We start from the raw sequence: 21,493 nt of genomic DNA, 5'->3' as shown, positions 1-21,493 counted from the left end.
AGCCATTGCACCATCGCAGCATGCCTACCAAACCATAACATTGCAATTATACATCCCATTGGCAAAATATTACGCATGATATATAATCGAAAACTCTACAGCGCGATGATAAATAGTTTGTGCGGTATTATTAAAATAAAAAAATATATATATTACAAATAAATATATCAGTTGGCTTATTCACTTCCGATTATTTATTTGTTTTTGCTCTCCCAGCGATGGAAAAGACGTCCGCTAAAAGTGCCACGAGGACATGATATTGCACATTTGTGGTCCTGCTGTCGGCGACGTTGGGGAGACAAAGGTGGGGAACGCGCCAACCTCCTTTCTCAACGCCAACGGCTTTTCACCTCCACACCCAAGGATAGGCGGCCCATTCTTCCATCTCTGTGAACCAAACTCCGAGACCTCCGTAAAAAAAAATTACCCAAACTGTTTTTTTTTGTCGCACACACGCGCCTCGCCAAATATCCCCCCGTGTATGCAAAGTACATATACACAAAAAAATCAATCTCCAACTCCTACGGCTGCTGATGAATTCTTGACAATTATATAAATAAAATAGTGTGCCTGCACTTAACTTTCGTTGTTTGCACTGCTTAAACCTCAATGAGTACCCGAGACAGGAGGATAATGCTTAGATGTATTATGTATGCGCATTTACATTTACTTAACTTGCATGTGGATGTTTGAGCATGCTTAAATATTTGATACCGTTTTAGTTGTTTGATGTTTTGGTAATATTTTATATATCTTGGATTTTTTTGGATAAATTATATATTTATGTATTTTTAGGGTTTACGCATTGCAGAAAGACATTTTAATTAATTGGCCAACGACAATTACCGGACAACTGGGCAGAAGTGTGGATTTGAGATGTCACAAATGTCAGTGAACTTCAAGCTGTGTATGTATTGAAAGAGACGGGTACCCCAATGCATGCACCTGTAACATACTCGACGGTTCGTAATGTCACGCGCGCACACGCGTGGAAACAAAAGCACACATACAGAAATGTACTCGTGCGAAAGACGGATCAATTTTAGTACACCATGCATGAATAGAGCGACCGGTGTGTCATTTTCTTCCGTCTAAGCATGAGTGTGTAAGTATACTTGCATGTATGCGGGTAGGCGTGCCATTGCGTGTGTGTGCGTGTGTGTGCGTGTGTGTGTGCGTGTGTGCGATGGCCCTTATAAAAGGCGCTCCTTGGGGTAAGCTAAGATCATCAGACAAGCGATCTGCTGAGAACTCCTCGTAAACCTTATCTGATACCACTCTCCACCAGCTTTCTTCAGCGACAATGTGCGAACACTGGGGCTACGGTTCTGAGAACGGTAAGTTTCTACACACCCACGGTCACAGCACATTGGCGTTAGTGTGTACGTGTGCGTCTCGCTCACGGCCAACACCAGTGACGATTATCTGAACCGGTCCTGGGCCTCCCCTAGGTCGACTCAGCCTCGAATGAGTACCCAATGCGGTGTGTCGTGCCAAACTTCATAGGTGCTCGCTAACAGCACTTGCCCCAAAAGTCTGTTGAGGCTATACGGGGGGTCTTTGTTGTTGTTTCGCCTCATGAGACGTGTTCTTCGCGTTGTCGCCGCCCGTTTGTTCGGCACGGTGTCCGACGTTTCGCTCCACGTGCCAAACGCGTCCTCTTCTTCTTCTGCAGGAACTGAGCATTCAAATTGGGGAGAATAATATGGTATTATGTTTGGAAAACGTACACACTTGGCATTCATTAACTATGAGTACACTCTATTATAACAATAATTATAACAGGTATGAATATGTGAGAAAAAATGTGTCAGGGACTGCGTTGGTTATGTTAGTGACTTGCTTACCTTTCCTATACTTTGGACTCCCATCGTGTTTCTGTATTGTTTGGTGTTGTGAATGTCTGACCCAGTTCCCCACCTGGGCACCTCTAATAAAAGATCTTCATAGTTCATCGGATTCCACCAGTATGAATACAGATTCCTATTCTCTGTGTGTAAAGGCAGTGAACATATGTTCGCATATTGGCTCCTTCTGCGAGCAGATCGAGAGGAAAGGCAGAACTTAGGGGACAGTTTGTCTTAAAATAGACAATACCGCAGCAGCCTGCCACTGAAAGTCACAATCTGCCATTCCGATCTCTCAGTTTCTGAAGAAAAAGGGTGGCTGCAGAAACATTGCTTCACCTTGTCATTTTATATTTTAAATAACTCTCGGCCAATGGTAGCGTTGGTACAATATTTGCAGCCTAGATAGATAAACGTGCCTTTGTAAAAGTGACGATACAAAAACGGCAGGGGAGACGAAATTGTGACACTCTGTGATTAGACGAAAGTGTGGCGATGACATGGTGAGGCCTTCATCCAGCAGTGGATAGTCTAATGGATGGCGATGATTATGAATTTTCTGGATGACATGTAACCTTGGCATTTTATAAGCTGGCTTTCGCGAGCAAAATTATTATTTATAATTAGATACTATCGGGTTGGATCGTGTCGCTGTGACCCTCCAACACTCGACCTTGACAATCGAATCGAGTTGCCTTGTGGGATGTTTTTGTTACAATTGATTCGTTTTTTTTCGCTGAGCTGTTGTTAAGATCTGGATGTAATTTCCAGCGAAAGGTCAAATAAAATTTGTTACAATTACACTCCAGACACATATCGTACCGTTGGCACTAAGTGCAGCCATGGCTAAGTGCTAAAAAGTGTATATTTTGCACACATTATACAAGTTGTTCCGATTGCATCAGTGGGAATGAGTAGAGATTGTTAATTTCGACCGTCTCTGTGATGTGCTCAATCGGTGTGTTTCGATACGAGACCCTTCTCAATGTTTAGTTGCATGCGAATTATACCAGAAAGCATGAACAGTGAGTGTGCGTCCAACTATTTAAAAAAATGTACGCGCAATAAAATAATTTTTTACTCAGAGTATTTATGTATGTCGAACCTCTTTCGCACCGTACGTAGCCAACCGTGCTAATCGGAGGTGCGAGAGTGGGAGATAATAGTATGGAAAAGTATATATATTACTGCAGCAATAACTTTGGAATATGTAAAAAAAATTATCAAAACATTTTTTTATTTGAGACATGTGGGAAATAAAAAGCGGTAAATTTATAAAAAAAAGGTATTCTTCTCAGTTGTGATCAACTAATGTATCTTGATTTCTGACCTTTTAAAATTTATAAATGCATGTTTAACGAACCTTGGTCATTCCAAAACTGTGCTAGATCACCGTTTGCTAATCGACCAAAAAGAATACCAATAACGTATTTCAATTAAATTATCAAGGAAGTTTGGAGTCGATCGCGAGCAAAGTAAGAGCAAAGTTATTGCGGGAGTCTTTTCTTTTTCCGATCGGCATCGGCACGGGCTCAGAGAGACAATTTCCTTTCAAGAGCCACGCTCCCCCTTCACAGACCAACGGTTGAATCACACGCGGTGCCCAAAGCCTGCGGAGGCCACAACCCAACGGCGGCGGTAGGGCACAGAGCGAGAAAGGTCAAACGTTTACATTTGTCAAAGGAAAACGAATCTGCCTTTTTGACAAACAAAAAAATGTCATGTTTAGCGACAAGTGATGGCAGCCTCAGGCGTGCCCCATAACAGTAAGGCCACTGGCACTGCTGTCAAGGCGGAGCTGCTAAAATCACATTCTCTTCACCGTCAACTTTTTCGCCTTTTGTGAGATTCTGACCACCTCCGTTGGGTGTTATTGTTTGCGTGACTATTGTGTGCATAACGCCTGCGTGCGTGCGTGTATGAATGTAGGTTTGCTGTGTGTGTGTGTATGCCGAACCTGTTTCGCACCGTACATATCCAACCGCGCTAATCCGAGGTGCCGGGCGGGGGGGGGGAATGACCATTAAACACAAAAAAATCTGTACCTGTTGGCCCTGTTAAAATGACATCTTCAGTAAAGTAACTATTATTTCGTTTACGTGGTTATGCACTGCTCGGTGCAGGCTTGCACGGTATATCCAGGAGTCCCCAATTGTTATCCTCAGTGGGGGCACGTTGTAACAAAACAAATACGCCAACTTATTTTAAAAACCCAGCCCAGGTTTAAGTGTTCAGGGTGGCCACCAAGGACGATTCCAACTTTGTCGGCCATTTTTTGTAAATCCAATTCCTTTTCTTTACCGTTTTTTGCCACCACCCATTTCTGACAACCACATTGTTCGTTACCTCGGTTATTACAATTCAAGGTTGTCGTTGTTTTGCTTGTTTTACGTGATACAGTGTATGAATCGTAAAGCTAAATCATTAACAACGCCTCGGAGCCAGGCAGGGTTGGGGCTAGGCGGGTCCTAGGGTCGGTTGTGGATAACCAAATGCCCCCTTTGACTCCACCCAAGTTCACTCTGCTGCTTAGCAGTCTGTCACTGTTGTGGTGCCCTCAATTCCAATCCGATTCCAGACGTACTGGAGCCAGGCCTTCACAGAGCGCAGCTCGTTTAGCCTCAGGGGACCCCCTTAAACTACAAAATATATTTTTTCATTTCACCAGGTGTAAGGCCCAATGAGCTATATAGCTTTTTCAGAAGCGACCTATCCACAAATGATAGCTCAACGAAATGGCTTATCGTGTTGAAATGGATAGCCGCCAAAATACTCGAAACGCGTGTTGATTCTAAATATGGAGGGGGAAAACCGGAGGACCCGGAGAAAAATCCAGGTGACCACGGGGGGGAGACAGAGAGAGACACGCAAACTCCAAATATACAGCAGCAGGCGTCAAGGTCAGGATCGAACCCACGACCTCCTGTATACCAGGCGAGGTGGTTAACATCTTGCCAGTCTTGCTTTTCAACCATTACAAAGCTTCACAGACTATGTGGGGGGGGGGGGGAGGTTTGTGGTTCGGGGTCAAATTCTAGGCTGCTGACGCTGCCCTGGCCCAACAATCAGGGGCCTGTATAGACAGTCCAACGTGTCGCCTAAACAGCCCGTTAAAGACACAGCGCGTCGCCTGCAAAATGTATTAGGGCAGTGGTTCTTAACCTGGGGTGCACGCACGCCCTGGGGGCGCGGGTGCGGAGATGCCCTTTCTGGGGGGTGCGAGACGTGGGCAGATTTTTTTTTCGAAGGTAAATAATCGAAAACACAAATTAATCACGGGCACGTAAGTACAACTTACTTTATATTCTTTCTTTCGATAAAGTCACGTAGAAGGGAAATATTATTGTATTACTTCCCTTCTACGTGACTTTACCGAAAGAACCAAGAATATGAATCCCTGCAGTCACGAAAGCTTTAAATCGAAATACAACTTACTTTGTTTCATCAAACCCCCTATGTATTTATGATCATTATATTTTTTTAAACATTACGATTGAGAAGCCAAGGGGTGCAGGGCTGCAGTAAAGGTTAAGAACCACTCCTTTAGGCTCTTTCGACCGTGATCCTGCGTGACCCCGGCGAGTGGTAAAGTCTCGATAGGAGCCATCCCGGGGACTTTGACCGACCACGGTGATTGCGGGCACGTGGTTCAAACGGGCAGAATTATTCCTTTTTATCGCTATTGAGTGGCACCTTAAAGTGGTCGGTTTAAAAGTCACCTGCAGTTAAACATTTAACGAAATGGCCAGGTATAGGTAAATGCGTTTTAGCGCCGTGATACAGCGCACACGTAACACTTATCGGCAGTTTTTTTTGCGAGGGTAATAATTATACTTAAGTCGTCTTTACCCAACTCTGCCCCTTAACAATGACACGATTTGCACTTCTGATCGCACAGATGGGGGCTAATCCTGGAGTGTCACTCAATCTGAATCGCATTATAATTTATTTTATTCGCATTCTATTCAGTCAAACTAATTTAACGGCATGTTCGCAACAGGCAAAAATGTAACCAAACGCAAACGAGGTGACGTGTATCAAGTGATCTTTGAGCTATAAACACGCGTGCAAAATATGTTTCAGGAAATTGACTTTACTTAATATCACGGGGAGCCTCATAAGTCAGTTAATTATGTCACTGTTTGAATTAGTGTGGGGTTACCTGTACCCTTACCCTTAATCGTGACCTCTACTGATGATGTCTTTCTTCGAAGAGTGAGGTCCGCCCAGACATATGATAATCTGCTTTGAATTGGTATTTCAATATTCCCATTAAAACTGGCATCAAGCTACTTGATAGTCACGGTGTGTTTCCCAATCATTCGAAACTCACTTCACAAAGACTCACAACAGGGCCACGGTCTCGACTCAAAGGATACACCTCTCTCCAGCTTAATTCCCTTCCTCTGCCATAAAATAAAATAAAAGATTACACTGCGAACTGGATTTGCAAACTGGACATCACCGGTTCGATCCAACGCGTTTCTTACATCCGCCTCCCCCCCTCATCTAGCGAGCAATGCAAATCTATGGTTAAGTTGTTAGGCAGGTCACGCGAGGTGGGTTAAAGTGTGTGGCACTCCCACCACGTCTGCTCATTGCGGATGAGTAGGCCAAACACCCTCGAGCGGGGCGTCCTTGAGTTTCCCTCTCCCAGAAGCCCTTTCACCCGCCTCAGAGTGACCAAGCAGTCGCCAGGCTGCACCCACAAACCCGTCTCTAGACGAAGGGCAAGACACTCACAGCTCTCCGATCTTATGGCGCAATGCGTCACGTTCCTCCCATGCGTTTTCGTGTGCCCCCCCTCCCACCCAGAATTTTAAAACAGGGATGCCAAATAATGCTGTTTTGTATGTTCGCCCTTACCGTTCCCTCCCCTATTATTGTATTTTTCCCATTGCCCCTATAATTATATGTTCCCAATTGCCGTTTCCTCCCTTATAATTGTACGTTCCCCATTACCGTTCCCTCCCCTATACTTGTGTAGTGCAGGACTTCGGATACGACATTTGTGGAGGCACCTTCTTTTATTAACACACACGATCACGACGATACACACTAGCCGACACAACACTAGCCGTCCAGCATCGGCGGCGCTAACGAACTAAGGCAGCTGGCAGGCTATCTAGCAGCGCGACGTCGAGGGATGACAGAGACGACGCCCCCCTTCTCGAACCCACTAGGAGGATCCAGGGGCTTCCAGATGGACCCCTCCCGACTTATTACACTCTGCCGACACACACCGTGCATACTGTCGGTCACTAGCGTGTGTGCTGTTTGTACACCGCAGTTGCCGCTTTTCGTCACCAGCCGGCGCTATTACACTACAACTTGTATGTTGCCCCCCTCGCCGCTCCCTCCCCCCATATAAACGTTCACTTCTCTCTGCTCGAGTCTCCCCGCACCTGGGCGTGGGGCCGCGAGCCCAATCCGCCCCTCTTCACCAAGCTCGCCCCCGGCCGCGTCCGATCTTCTGCTTCTGTGACCGGCGGCCGTGTACCGGGCTCGTGTCGAGTTGGCAGAAATAAATGCAGGCGGTTTTGTGTCACAACGTCTATTATCGTTTCTCGGATTAAAGACAAGGATGACCGTGCGATGATTGCAGGACCCGAGGTGTGGGGCCAGCATTTTAAGAACGCCGATGGGTCTCGCCAGTCTCCCATCGACATCGTGCCCGCCAGCGCCGTCTACGACGCGGCACTGGGCGCTCTCTCCGTGAGCTACTCCGGCGCCGATTCCATGAGCATCTCCAACAGCGGTCACTCCTTCTCCGTGGACTACAACGACTCCGGCGACAGCAGTGGTACGCGAGCGTTCTTTTTTTTGTATCATTGCCTGCCTCGATTTCTCTAAATCGGTTTATTTTTGCTGGAACATTGCTTAGCCGGCTGGCTTGCAGGAGGGGATTATCGACCGAAAGGCAAACTTACCTGCCGCTAGACCAGGGGCAGGCAACCAAATAACAAGAGCCATTTTTTTTGTTAGAATTCGGTTAAAACAACAAAAAAAACCAACTCAATATTTCAAGAGACGCAATGCACTGTGGTGGTGAATACGAGCACCACCGCGTTACTGTATCCCTCCGCGTACTGAAATCCTACCACGCAGCTCGAGAAAGTAGTTCGTCGTCGACCACTCACAAACCGCGTCCTGTGAAAGAATGTCCCCTTATGAAAGAACCACGTTACGGCGAAGATGCGTCGTGCGAACACCACGCAGTGTGCGTGTGTTTATTTTGTTGTCCCCCCCTCGCCCACACATACGATCAGCACGGTTGACTACGTACGGTGCAAAAGAAGTTCACCGTGCATACGCTAAATTTCGATTTAAAGCTTTCGTGACTGCAGGGATTCATCTTCTTGGTTCTTTCGGTAAAGTCACGTAGAAGGGAAATAATAAAGTAATAAAAATAAAACATAATAAAATAATTCTCACGAAGTTTCGGCCACAACGCAAGCAGCCGTCCTCAGGTGAAGACCAGGTCTGTCGTGACTTTACAGACAGACGCTGTCTCCCCGACAGACCTGGTCTTCACCTGAGGACGGCTGCTTGCGTTGTGGCCGAAACGTCGTGAGAATTATTTTATTATGTTTTATTTTTATTTTTTTATTATTTCCCTTCTACGTTACTTTACCGAAAAAACCAAGAAAACGTGCATAAGCTCTTTAAAATGCAGCAGCGCTCACAATATCCATGCGGCCAAAGTTGGGCTTGCCTACCAAGCTCTTACTTTTGAATCCTCGGACCTGTCCTGGAGCGTGGCCAACGGATGAGATAAACTGGACTCTTAAATAGAACAATGAGAGCACAGCGAACGATAACCAATCTCTCCTACGGATATTGCTTCACATTGCGGCGAAGCCAGCGGCTGATTTGATCACGTTCGATACACCACACACAATGCCACGCTTTATAACATTCGTAAAGTTTGGACTCGATTACACTTTCCCTCCGTCATTCATCGTCGGCAGCTCCGGTCACGAAACGGGCATTTATGCGCTTAGATAAAGATTAATTGGGAGAAATATTAGCACGATCTCATCCTCTCTATGGGCGCGTGGTGTCTTTGTATAGCGGTGGAGATGATAGAGAGATGGTTAATTCTAGATTTGAAGTTTTCGTGACTGCAAGGATCCATACTCTTTGGTTCTTTCGGTAAAATCACGTAGGTAGAAAAATAAAATGAAAACAACTAAATTTAGTTGTTTTCATTTTATTTAATTTTCACCTACGTGACTTTATCGAAAGAACCAAAGAGTATGATAGAGAGAGATTAATTATTAGGTTTTTTTTCGATTCAAAGCTTTCGTGACTGCAGGGATTTATCTTCTTGGTTCTTTCGGTAAAGTCAATGTATTTTATTATGTTGTATTTTTTATTATTTTATTATTTCCCTTCTACGTGACTTTACCGAAAGAACCAAGAAGATAATTATTAGTTATTCACCGACGGGCATGCTTTCCACCTCATTTTTTTTATTAAACCCAGAACATATAATGAAAGGAAGAAGGATACCTCACAATACCGAAAGAGGGAAGGACTTTTCGTGTCAACTGTGCTGGATTATTACTTAACTAACCCAACAAAAAACAGCGGCTATTAATGTCCCCGGCAAGACCTCCTGTCATCCTTAAAGCGCACATGGCTTGGCACAAGCGCCATGGTGACACCACCGCTACTTAGTAACGAAGGGCAGTTGTTGTTGTTGTTTGCGTTGGAGCGGTGGTGTAGTGGTTAGCGCTACGCTGCTCTACGAACCCAGCGACCCGAATTCGATTCCCGCTCACGGCCAACACCCGGTGACGATTATCTGAACCGGTCCTGGGCCTCCCCTAGGTCGACTCAGCCTCAAACGAGCACCTGGTGCGATGGGGAGAAAAAGGCGGCTGGGCGTGGTGCCGGCCTTCATAGGTGCCACCCGCTAACAGCACTTGCCCCAACAGTCTGTCGAAGGCGATACACTCGGGATCTTTGTCTTTGCAGTGCTGAGTGGGGGGCCGCTCGCCAACCCGTACAAGCTGAAGCAGTTCCACTTCCACTGGGGGACCTCGGACGCGAAGGGATCCGAGCACACCGTGGATGGGAAGTCCTACTCGGCCGAGGTGTGTGTGTGACTCTTGTGTATCACTGCGTGTGTGACTCTGTGTGTCCTTGTGTGTCACTGTGTGTGTGACTCTGTGTGTCACTGTGTGTGTGACTCTGTATGTATCTGTGTGTCACTGTGCGTGTTACTCTGTGTGTCACTGTGTGTGTGACTCTGTGTGACTCTGTGCGACTCTGTGTGTCACTGTGTGTGTGACTCTGTGTGTCTCTGTGTGTCACTGTGTGTGTGACTCTGTGTGTCACTGTGTGTGTGACTCTGTGTGTCACTGTGTGTGTGTCACTGTGTATGTGTATGTCACTGTGAGTGTGACTCTGTGTGTCACTGTGTGTGTGACTCTGTGTGTCACTGTGTGTGTCACTGTGTGTGTGACTCTGTATGTCTCTGTGTGTCACTGTGTGTGACTCTGTGTGTCACTGTGTGTGTGACTCTGTGTGTCACTGTGTGTGTGACTCTGTGTGTGTGTATGTTACTGTGTGTTTGATTCTGTGTGTGTGACTGTGTGTCACTGTGTGTGTGACTCTGTGTCCCTGTGTGTCCCTGTGTGTCACTGTGTGTGTGATTCTGTGTGACTCTGTGTGTTACCATGTGCGTGACGCTGCATGTCACTTTGCCCGTGACGCTGTGTGACTGTGATACTGTGTAACACTGTGTCACTGTGTGTGTGTCACTGTGTGTGTGTGTCACTGTGTGTGTGACTCTGTGTGTCACTGTGTGTGTGACGCTGTGTGACTGTGATACTGTGTAACACTGTATCACTGTCTGTACCACCGTGGGACACTTTGCAACATTGTCTGTACTACTGTGTGCAACTGTGTCTGTGTGTACCTGTGTGCCACTGTGACCCTATGTGTCACTGTGTATATGGGATCCTGTGTGACACATTCACAAAACACCATAAGAAATTGGCCAAACACCCCCCCCCCCTCCCATATCCAGATCCTTCCTTAAAAGATAAACGTCATAATAATAGTTAATTTTATTATATACACAGAGATAAAATGGATTGGGGTCAGTGTTGCAATAGCTCAGTGGGCTTTTCCTGGTTAAAACAAGTTGTATTTACAGAGTTTTTAAATGATTTGCTAACGTTTTCTCTACTCTGCACTCCATTCGTGTTGTTGTGCTGTTTGTTGTTGTGACGTTCTCACCCGCCCCTACTGGACATATGTGGGAAAAAAGCTTTATAGCTCGTCGGATTCCTCAAACTTCAACAAATACTCTTTGGTTCTTTCGGTAAAGACACATAGGTAGAAAAAGTAATAGATTACGAAGTTTCGATCGCAGTTATTTTTTCTTGCTGTGGTTGTCCCACCTGATGACGATTGCTTGTGTTGCGATCGAAACGTCGTGATCTGTTATTTTTTTCTACCTACGTGACTTTACCGATAGAGCCAAAGAGTATGGATTCCTGCAGTCATGAAAGCTTCGAATCAAGCTTCTCTGATGCTGTATTCTGTGTTCACAACCGTACGATTGCAATTGAGGGGACTAGAACCCATCGTCTCACGGAAGCTAAAGCCTGCTGCGAAGCTCTGGGATGGGTGACCAACAAACGCTCAACACAAACTCTCTGTCAATCTTAATTTGGAGCTTTCGTGACTGCAGGAATTACTCTTTGGTTCTTTCGGTAAAGTCACGTATAAAGATAAAATAATAAATTAAATAATAGCATACTACGACGTTTCGATTGCCAACACAAGCAATCATCATCAGGTATAAAAGAAATAGCAGATATCACAAAGATACATAGAGAGAGAACGTCTCTCTGTGTGCCGATGTATCTTTGTGATATCTGTCTGCTTATATGTCTGTCTATAGTTTTCTGGTTAGATTTGTGTTGCTATTTCTTTTATACCTGATGATGATTGCTTGTGTTGCAATCGAAACGTCGTAGTATGCTATTATTTAATTTATTATTGTATCTTTATACGTGACTTTACCGAAAGAACCAAAGAGTAAACTCTGTCCTCCAATGCCCTCTCATGGATGGCAGACCTCGACATTGGCATTCAGCAAACCGAGCCTATTGCCATCGCGCGCGAGGACGGGCTAGTGGGAATTGGAGAGTGTCACTGTGGCAAACAAAAATCCACAGCTGGACTGAACTTCTAAGCTCAGTCTATGTTCCCCACAGTTATCGATCAGCGTGGTTAAGAACATTTTGACGAACCACCCAAGACTCACGCAGTGGGTGTGGGGCAAGGCCGTAATTATAATATATATTGGGGGACACACATCCCCCCCAATATTTAAATATGCTAAAAATGTCCCCCCCCAATATATTGCTATAAAATATATTTCTGTTTACCTGTATATGATTGTGGTTATGGTTGTACTTTATTAATCCCTAATCTCTGCTATTACATACAATGAAACAAGAAAAGGTAAAATTTTCAAAACACAGCAATGTAATACAATACACTACTAGACATTATTGTAAAATAAATTAAAAGTCCATCCCATGTGTTAGTGAATTTTGGAATATTTTAGATAGGAAATGGTAGGAAATCAGCTTTCAAATTGAGATTTTTTTTTCTGGGGGGGGACCCCAGACCCCCTGGAAGATTTGCCCCCCCCCCCCCCAATGTTGACTCCATGGCTACGGTCTTGGTGTGGGGAGGCCCTCATCCAGCAGTGGGATTGACACACCGCTGCACGGGTACATGCCAGAACACTTCACCGTGACGTCTCATAGCTGTCAACCCGTACGGTTTTCCCCGTGTTCTTGTACAGGGAAATTGAGTTTTCAGGTCCATACGGCGCACAGCCGTTTCAATACGGGCAACAAAAACTAATTGTTTAGTATTTCCCATAAATATGCTAAATTCCTCTTGATATGCAAATTATTTTGTCAAGGCGCTCTTCTTCCCCCTCCAACCCAGCTTAAATATACGCTCCAAGCTTGGTGGTGTTTCATTCTTCACCTGAGGACAGCTGCTTGCGTTGTGGCCCAAACGTCGTGATAATTATTTTATTATGTTTTATTTTTATTATTTTATTATTTCCCTTCTACGTGACTTTACCGAAAGAACCAAGAAGATGAATCCCTGCAGTCACGAAAGCTTTAACTCGAAATTTAATTGTGTGGTAACATAATTTTCCTCTCTTCCTTTGTATTTTTCCCTTGTGATGGGACTTTGTAGGATGAACGTTGAGATTTAGAAGGCGCACGGGGCGACCAATAAGGTCTGAATTGGTGTGTAATAAGATCGGGCACTGATAAGGGTTTGACAGGTGTGCGTCACCTCCCACGTGGCCCCGTCCGCCACGCAGTGGCTCACCGCGCCCGTGTCTCTCCGTTGCAGCTCCACCTGGTGCACTGGAATGCGGTCAAGTACGCGAGCTTCGACGAGGCGAAAGACAAGAGCGATGGACTGGCTGTGCTGGGCGCCTTCGTGGAGGTGCTCCACTCAAACAAAGATCCCCCCTATAGCCTTTACAGACTGTTGGTGTAAGTGCTGTTAGCGAGCACCTATGAAAATCCGAACAGTACACGAGGCGGTGGGTGGCCAGCACCATGCCTGACCACATTTGTCCCCCTAGTGGCGATGATTTTACACACCGCACCAGGTACTCATTTGAGGCTGAGTCGACCTAGGGGAGGCCCAGGACCGGTTAAAAAAATCGTCACCGGTTTTGGTGGCCGTGAGCGGGAATCGAACTCGGGTATAGCCGGGTTCGTAGCGAAGAGCGCTAACCGCTCACCGCCACACTACCGCTCACCACATCCACCCTCACACAGACTCACCCACCCTCACCCACCCTCACCCATCTACACTCACAAATACAAAGATCCACTGCATAGCCTGTAACAGACTGTCGGGGGCAAGCACACCCCTTGGACATTCTCATATTCAGCTTCAGTGTGTAACGGTAAAGCTGCCCTTGGTTTTTTCGGTAAAGTCACGTAGAAGGGAAGTAATAAAATAATAATAAAACATAATAAAATAATTCTCACGACGTTTCGGCTACAACGCAAGCAGCCGTTTCACCTGAAGACGGCTGCTTGCGTTGTAGCCGAAACGTCGTCAGAATTATTTTATTATGTTTTATTATTATTATTTTATTACTTCCCTTCTACGTGACTTTACCGAAAAAACCAAGAAGATGAATCCCTGCAGTCACGAAAGCTTTAAATCGAAAGGTAAAGCTGACGTCGGATTATATATATTTTTTCCAGGTTGGCGCAAATAACGCGGGATTGCAGAAGGTGACGGATGCTCTGAAGGCCATCGAGAACAAGGTGAGGACACGACCGACTGTGTCGTCACGTGACGCACAATCCCAGAATGCCACGGGCAACGTCTGTGAACACGAGCATTGTGGGCTGTCGAGTTGTCTGAAAGGAGACGTTACAAGCCACCGGTTTGCAACAACCAAACAAATAATAACGTCAGTCATGTGTTTTTGGTTGACGTGGTCTTATCGCTGTTGGATTTATAGGAAGCGTTCGAAAACAAGAAAATAGCAAACTCTGCTCACGAATAGAAATGCTCCGAGAAAAATTACTTCGCCATCCAATAATAATGATAATACAATTGATAATCGACTCTGCGTCACTGCGCGATTATCCGGCTTCCAACATTATCCAGCGATCATGGGCCGATCCGGCGAAACCGGCAAAACTGCTTCAAAGGCTGTAACCAGGTCCAGCGATCGTCACCATGTGGCGTGACAAAAAATAAAGTAGCCATGCTTGATTTCGGTGTTAAATATTATATACAGTACACTATACACTACATGCAACTTAAGCAATGAAAATACTGCGTGTATGTACATCACCCCATGCGAGATTGGAGTGGTAAGTACAGGTGAGCAAACACAGTAACTTCTTAAAGTAGGATATTTATTTGTGTCTATTTGTATGTTTATTCATCGTAATTAACGTGAAAGAATCGGCAACATATCGTATCATGGCCCGTCTGGCAGCAACGGAGTGAGCTATAAATTGCAGGACTGCACCTATAACTTCACTTCCATAGTTATATTGAACTGGTTTAAGTCTCTACCTACAGCGGGTACATTCAATCAGGAATATTATGTACGGTTTTGATAGTTAGGGTCTCTTTCACTATAGAGTTCACTCATCAACGTTTAAGCTTCCCAGCTGAACTTCCGTTTCAGCAAAGATGACATCTCGAACGCATGAGCTCAACTTGATCTCTGCTGGACTTCCATGGGAAGTCAGTGGGCGGAAATTATTCGCTGCACTGCGCCATTACTGCACCAACCTGAGTTTGATTCCCAGCCAGGGCTAACACCAGCGGCGATTGATATCTAAACTGATTCTGGGCCACCCCGACTTTCAGAAATGTGCAATTGTCCAGCGTATGGTTCAACAACCTCCATGGCTGACAGAGCATGGGGGAGGCTTTCATCCAGTAGCGGATTGAAAAATATTGTAAATAATTGTGATTTCAATATTTACATTGCTGACATTTTTTTTATAAAAAAAATCGAGAGTGTCGGAGTTTTGGTGGATTCATTTTATAGACGGATGCCTGCATTTTAACCTGAGCCAACGTTAACGGTAAGACTGTGAAAAAATTTACCCGTGAAAACAAAGTTTTTCACTATAAATCCTTTATATGCGTGGCGGCTAGAGTCCTCTCGTCCTCTGGCTTGAGATGGCTGCCACCTATGGGTCAGATGATTGCATGCAACCATTAAGCAATTGGTAATTAAATATAACATTTTTGTCCTAAAAAGTGTAAAATTTTTGGAAAAAATTTTTCACGAAAATTGTCACGCACAACGAGTCTGTGTGGCAAATGTCAGCTCGATTGGATCACGGGAAGTGGTTTAAAAAACGACCGAAAGATTTGCACGGTCCTAAGCAAGCAAGCAAGTGAACTTAATATAAAGAATTTAAAAAAAAAACAACATTTGTTGCAAGCGACCTCACTCGGAGTGCCGTATTTATTTATTCATGTATTTGTACTCCAGGGTGCCAAGGCGGACTTCAAGAACTACGACCCCTCGGTTCTCCTGCCCAAGTCCCTGGACTTCTGGTCCTACCTGGGCTCTCTGACCACCCCGCCCCTCAATGAGAGCGCTATCTGGATCGTGCTCAAGGATCCGATCTCCGTCAGCAAGGAGCAGGTGAGACAACGATACAGGCCCGGGGTGGGGGGGGGGGTACTGGGAACACCATGGGTGCTTGAATGTGTGGCGAGATGTTAACCACCTCGCCTGGTATACAGGAGGTCGTGGGTACGATCGATCCCGACCACCGACGCGTGTATATTTGGAGTTGGCGTGTTCTCCTCGTGGTCGCGTGTATCTTTCTCCGGGTTCTCCGATCTGTCCCTCCACATTTAGAATCGACTTGGGTTTTAGAGTATTTAACTGCTATAAATGTCCACATGATAAGCCACTTCGTTGAGCTATCATTTGTGGCCAGGTCGCTTCTAACAACAAAAAAGAGCTATATAGCTCAGTGGGCCTTACCTGGTAAAATAAAATAAAAGCTTGCTTCACTTATCTGTACAGTCCCATCGGTGAGCTCCTCCGGCAGGGAAGGCTGCGCTGGCTGGGTCATGTAGCCCGCATGCCCAGCCACCGCATGCCTAAACAGCTTTTGTTCGGCCGGATAGAGGGCCAAACGGGCGCGGCACGGGCGAGAGAAGAGATGGAATGATGTGGTACGAGAGGATATGGATCTAAGATCGGCCTCTGTGGAGGAGGCTCGTGAAGGACGCTACTGGGCAGTTGGAGGCAGTCTTCCTCCAGCAACAGCAGAGGGCAGAGGAGCGACGCTCACAAGGGGAGCTGCTAAACACAGCAAGTTGGCACAGTAGAGGGCAAAGTTGGTGCATCTGCCGGTCATCTCAGTCAACCCATGGCACTTGGGTCTGTCCCGTGACCTCCTGTCAGCGGGCGTTCGACACTTCGCGTCGCCTTAACGTGCACGTAGCCTGGCACAAGCGCTGTGGTGACGTCACCGCCACTTCGTGACAAATGGCGATTGTTGTCGGAGTCTCGTTAAGTCTCAATATTATATTCTTGGTTCTTTCGGTAAAGTCACGTAGAAGGGAAATAACAAATAATAAAAATAAAACAATAAATTCTCACGTTTCAGCCACAACGCAAGCAGCCGTCTTCAGGTGAAAAACAGAGCTGTCGGAAAGACAGCGTCCTAATGAACACTAAGCTTGGCAGCGTATTTTAAGCTGGGTGGAAGGAGCAGAAAGCCTTGACAAAGTTTACATATCAACAGAAGAATTTAACATGTTGATGACAAATGCAGATATGGGGTTAGTCACTCCTCGTGGAATGTGTAGGCGGTAGGGGGTCTCAAATTCATATTATTTCCCTTCTACGTGACTTTACCGAAAGAACCAAGAATATGATTCCCTGCAGTCACGAAAGCTTTAAATCGAAATTTAAATCTCAATATTATCTTTACAGGAGGGTCTTCTGTCGGGATATTTGGCCAATTTCCACAAATTAGGTGTTTTGGACTCGTGTGGAAGGAGCGAAAGTGGCAACAGAATCCATCGTGTGTCGTGCTACTCGCTAACAGCACTTGCCCTCTGGTATGTTAAGGGCTATACGGGGGCGGGTATCTGCCTCTCATCTTTCGTCTTCGTTTTGTTTTTACCTCTCAGCTGGCTGCATTCCGCTCAGTGAAAGCGAGCGACGGCTCCCAACTGGTGTGCAACTTCCGTCCGACGCAGCCTCTCAAAGGCCGCGTGGTGCAGGCCTCCTTCAAGTGAAAAGCCAGCTGGACGCAGGGTCCCGTGTGCGTGTGTCACCGCGCCTGTGCTGTTGTGCCAATTGCGTCGAGTGGTTGTGGAATTGTGTCCGCCTGCTAATGGAATTGTGCCAAATAAGTCATTAAAATTATATACATAGTAGGATATAGATAGTTGACATATTTGTAGGGGGATTCATCGAGCAGTAGATAAATTATGGCTGATGGTGATCTCATATATATAGAATTAGTATCTATGTGAATTACCTGTTGGGTATGCAATGATTTTTTTAAGGATTGAAAATTGGTGACAGAAGCACAAACGTTGGCACACAATTTATACCTAGATATATATTTAACAATTCTAAGTGTCGACTTATTTTTGGTAGAAAAAAATAGATCCACATTTTTAAATGTTCAGCTTATCAAACCCATAAATGTGTGGCCGACTGTCTTTTCTTGGTTCATATTTTTGGTTTGCAAAGTGTCCGCTAGGGGGACCAAAGTTTGTGACGATGACTGGAAATGTAACACACAGCACTTAAAACACAGGATCCAGAGGCAGCCTCCGTTTGCTATTTGTGCTTTTATCTATCAATCGAAGTGAAATGCCGTGATTATGCCTTCTTACACGCTTCAGTGAAGATTTGCGCCAAACTTTACATGTTCAATATTCAGAATTTATCAAATTTTCGAACGCAGTGATTATTCTGTTTAAATTATTCAGTTTTTTTAGTGTTGTTTTTATGAGCCGTTTAATTAAAGTGGCTGAGGACCACTTTGACAATACAAAAGTTAGTAACAGTGAATAATTTTAACACCAATGATCCGTGAATATTTAATAGCTTACTCTGTAAAGCACATTTCAGATTGCTCAAATCAGTTTGCGCTTCCGACTGTTGCTTTTGGGATAATAAATATCAAATAAATTCAACGTTTGTCTCACTTATGCTCAGTTGTCATTCGTTTTAAGCGAATTACATGATAGTGGTGGTGATGCTGCTGCGGCGTTGGCAGTGGTGCAGAAACAACAAAAATCTCAACACAATCGTCAATAAGTGGCCTCTACTTTTCCTGTTAAGGCCTCAGAGATATCGTGGATAACAACGTGTTCTTTTGCCTGTTCATATGCCTATCCACGTCTAAAAAAACTGTTAAGAAAACATTTAAATTAATGTCATTATATATGGGACCCTTTTTCATGAACTTTATCTAGACCGGAGGAATCATCTTCACTGGTATTAGTTTCAAAGACAATGCATATTTACGACGGAAACCAGGAGACTTCTTCACAATTCTGGCTAAGGGGCCGTCCATAAATGACGTCACGCACCTGGGGGGGGGGGCAGATATTTGTGGCGATGTGTGACGAGGGGGGGGGGGGTGAGAAATGCGCAACTTTAAATAGACAACACGTTCTACTTAATTAGACTTTTTAATGTTTTCTCCTACGTCAGAGTGCAGCGCCACATTAAATACGCACTACATTGACAATAGTTTAAAGCGATTTGAAGCATGTTTTATTTTGGGGGGGGGGGGGGGGGCAGAGCTTTGTGACGTCATATTTGAGGGGGGGGGTCTGACTTTTTGTGACGCCGTGTGACGAAGGGGGGGTCAAAAATCGTCCAAAATAGCGTGACGTCATTTATGTACGGCCCCTAATCGCCTGAAGCTGGTTGTAATCGCCGCCAAAACATGGTACTCAAATTGTAAATGTTGTGGGTTTACTCTCCAACACACCGGTGTGCTAAACTCGTAACCAATTGGCACGTTTTATTTACGTGACAAACCTTCATTGGCTGTCGGGTTTAACGACAGATTAATATTTACGCAATGCAAACCAAAAAAACATTTTATGGATTGTCAAAGTATTTTACTACACGCGTGTGACTAATGCAGACTTGAGGCCTTTGTAACAGGTATCTCTGGCGTTCGAACATCTTACCACCTCCCGCATTATTGCTGGAAAGAGAAAAAGCCTTTCATTTTTTCATTAGTGTAGAGTAATGATGTTACTTCACGCTCACCCTTCGGTGCGAGGACATCAGAGTAACGTCATGCACGGCGGGTAGGACGGTGACGTCATGTCCCCCTGGGGTATTTAGGCGGGGACCCGTGACATGTTCCAGGTCGTTGCAGGAGTCCGTGATCGTGTGAAGATGGAAGTTGGAACCAGGGTAGGGGGAAATTGGCGCCAGGGTAGAGCAGCCTGTGCAAGTGCTAGAAATTCTCAGTACCCTTCCCTTGATGTGTAGAGTTAGAGATGGGAACAGCCCAGCCTCCGTCGAAGGCTAGAGGGTTAGAGCCCCACCTCGTCACCAGGCGGTGATGGGCGAGCCCCCGCCCGGGGCAGACGAGGGGAAGCTGTGCCGGGGGGTAAGAATAATGGGAGACAGTTCACGTGCAGGCCAGAGTTCTGACGCGCATCCTAACGTGTGTAGGCGTCGGGTGTGGAGTGTAGGCAGCGAGTGGGCCATACTCAGAATTAGGCCTCGGCAAGGTAACGTCAGTTGAGCGTGGACAATTAGAGCCAAGCCGAAACATAACATATCAAAAATAATGTTTTTAAAAATATATATTTTTAATGATAGAATATAGTATTGTCATCAGTATGACCTAAGTATACCAAGTTTGCAGTCGATACCACATTAGGAAGTGGGTAAAAATTGAGTTTCAAGATTTGAGAATACAAGTGAGTTAAAAGAAAGCGTGTAAAATTGGAATCGAGAGTATTATATATGAATAAAGCGCTCTACCTACCATTTACCGTTATAAACCTTGTTCATGTGTAGTAGTACCCCAGTAATTACCCTGTAATCGGGTAATTAGTATGGGGTAAGGGTAAAAGGTAGGGTAAGCTCGTTGCTTTTTATCTTTTACCTTACCTGCTAAAGGGTAAAAGGTAGGGTAGAGTGATTGTATTGTGGTAAGGTAAAAGGTAGGATAAAGGTAGAATCGTTGTTTTTAACTTTTACCTTACCTTGCCGAGGCCTACTCAGAATGTAAGCAGAGTCGTGTGTGAAGAAGAGTGTTGAATTAAACTGGCGCATGCCCTTACATGAAGCTTCGTCTGGATCTACACGTCTCCAGTGGTGTCAAGATTAACCACAACAAATGTAATTCATCAGGCCCCCACGGTGTAAACAAGTGCCGGCTCCAACCCTTACTAGCCATTCTAGATTTGAAGCTTTCGTTACTGCAAGGATTCATATTTAGGTTTTTTCGGTAAAGTCACGTAGGTAAATTTTTTTTAAATTAATGAAAGTAAAATAAAAATCACGACGTTTCGGAGGCAACACAAGCCTCCGTCTTCAGGTGGAACCGTCACAGCACGATAGCTGCATATTTGGACGGTCTTGTGACCAGTTCACTCAGAACGCGGGTCTCGCAAGCCAAGCAGGTAGCAGCCTGGATATTCCCCGAATTGGCGACCGCGATGGACAACGGGTGTTATCGACTGCTTCGGGGCCATGTCAGCAGGTGGCATTGCAACATTTGTTGAACTGCATTTTCAGTCCGTGTTCCCCCGGATTCACAAACCCACAGTTGATCAACGTGCCAAGGTAACATCATATTAACAGGACCCTGCGGGGTGGGCTGGTAGGAATACTAATACCGGTACAGGGATATCGACCGCACACACACGCGCACGCACATACACGCAACACACACACGTACACACACACATGCACGCACACACACGTAATGAAGTTGTGTTGCAACGCTTCCAGTTCGCCGTGTATAACGATCCGAAGCCCAATAGTGCCCATTCATCACGCCGCTCGAGTGGGCCGGACACGCACACACACACAGTCAACAACAACCGCCATTCGCCACTAAGTGGCG

The 21,493-nt window shown here is 45.4% G+C and overlaps 2 protein-coding genes across 2 annotated transcripts in view; both read left to right on the top strand.

Moving 5' to 3' along the window:
- Positions 1 to 21,493, top strand: part of LOC133355844 (cytochrome c oxidase subunit 4 isoform 1, mitochondrial-like) — a 554,855-nt gene that overhangs the window by 407,385 nt on the left and 125,977 nt on the right. The gene's annotated exons all lie outside the window — the stretch shown is intronic.
- LOC133355919 (carbonic anhydrase-like) lies at positions 1,184 to 18,592 on the top strand. Its single transcript, XM_061573344.1, has 7 exons — positions 1,184 to 1,337; positions 7,453 to 7,650; positions 9,831 to 9,949; positions 13,257 to 13,352; positions 14,132 to 14,194; positions 15,898 to 16,053; positions 17,562 to 18,592. Exons 1-7 carry the CDS (start codon positions 1,304 to 1,306, stop codon positions 17,667 to 17,669), a joined length of 774 nt encoding a protein of 257 aa, XP_061429328.1. The 5' UTR covers positions 1,184 to 1,303; the 3' UTR covers positions 17,670 to 18,592.

This window comes from Lethenteron reissneri, chromosome 52 (genome assembly GCF_015708825.2).
Source record: "Lethenteron reissneri isolate LAM-NWPU_2019-01 chromosome 52, ASM1570882v1, whole genome shotgun sequence".
Lineage (NCBI taxonomy): Eukaryota > Metazoa > Chordata > Hyperoartia > Petromyzontiformes > Petromyzontidae > Lethenteron > Lethenteron reissneri.
Note: the sequence above shows the minus strand (reverse complement) of the source record. Positions and strands in the feature narration are given on the sequence as shown.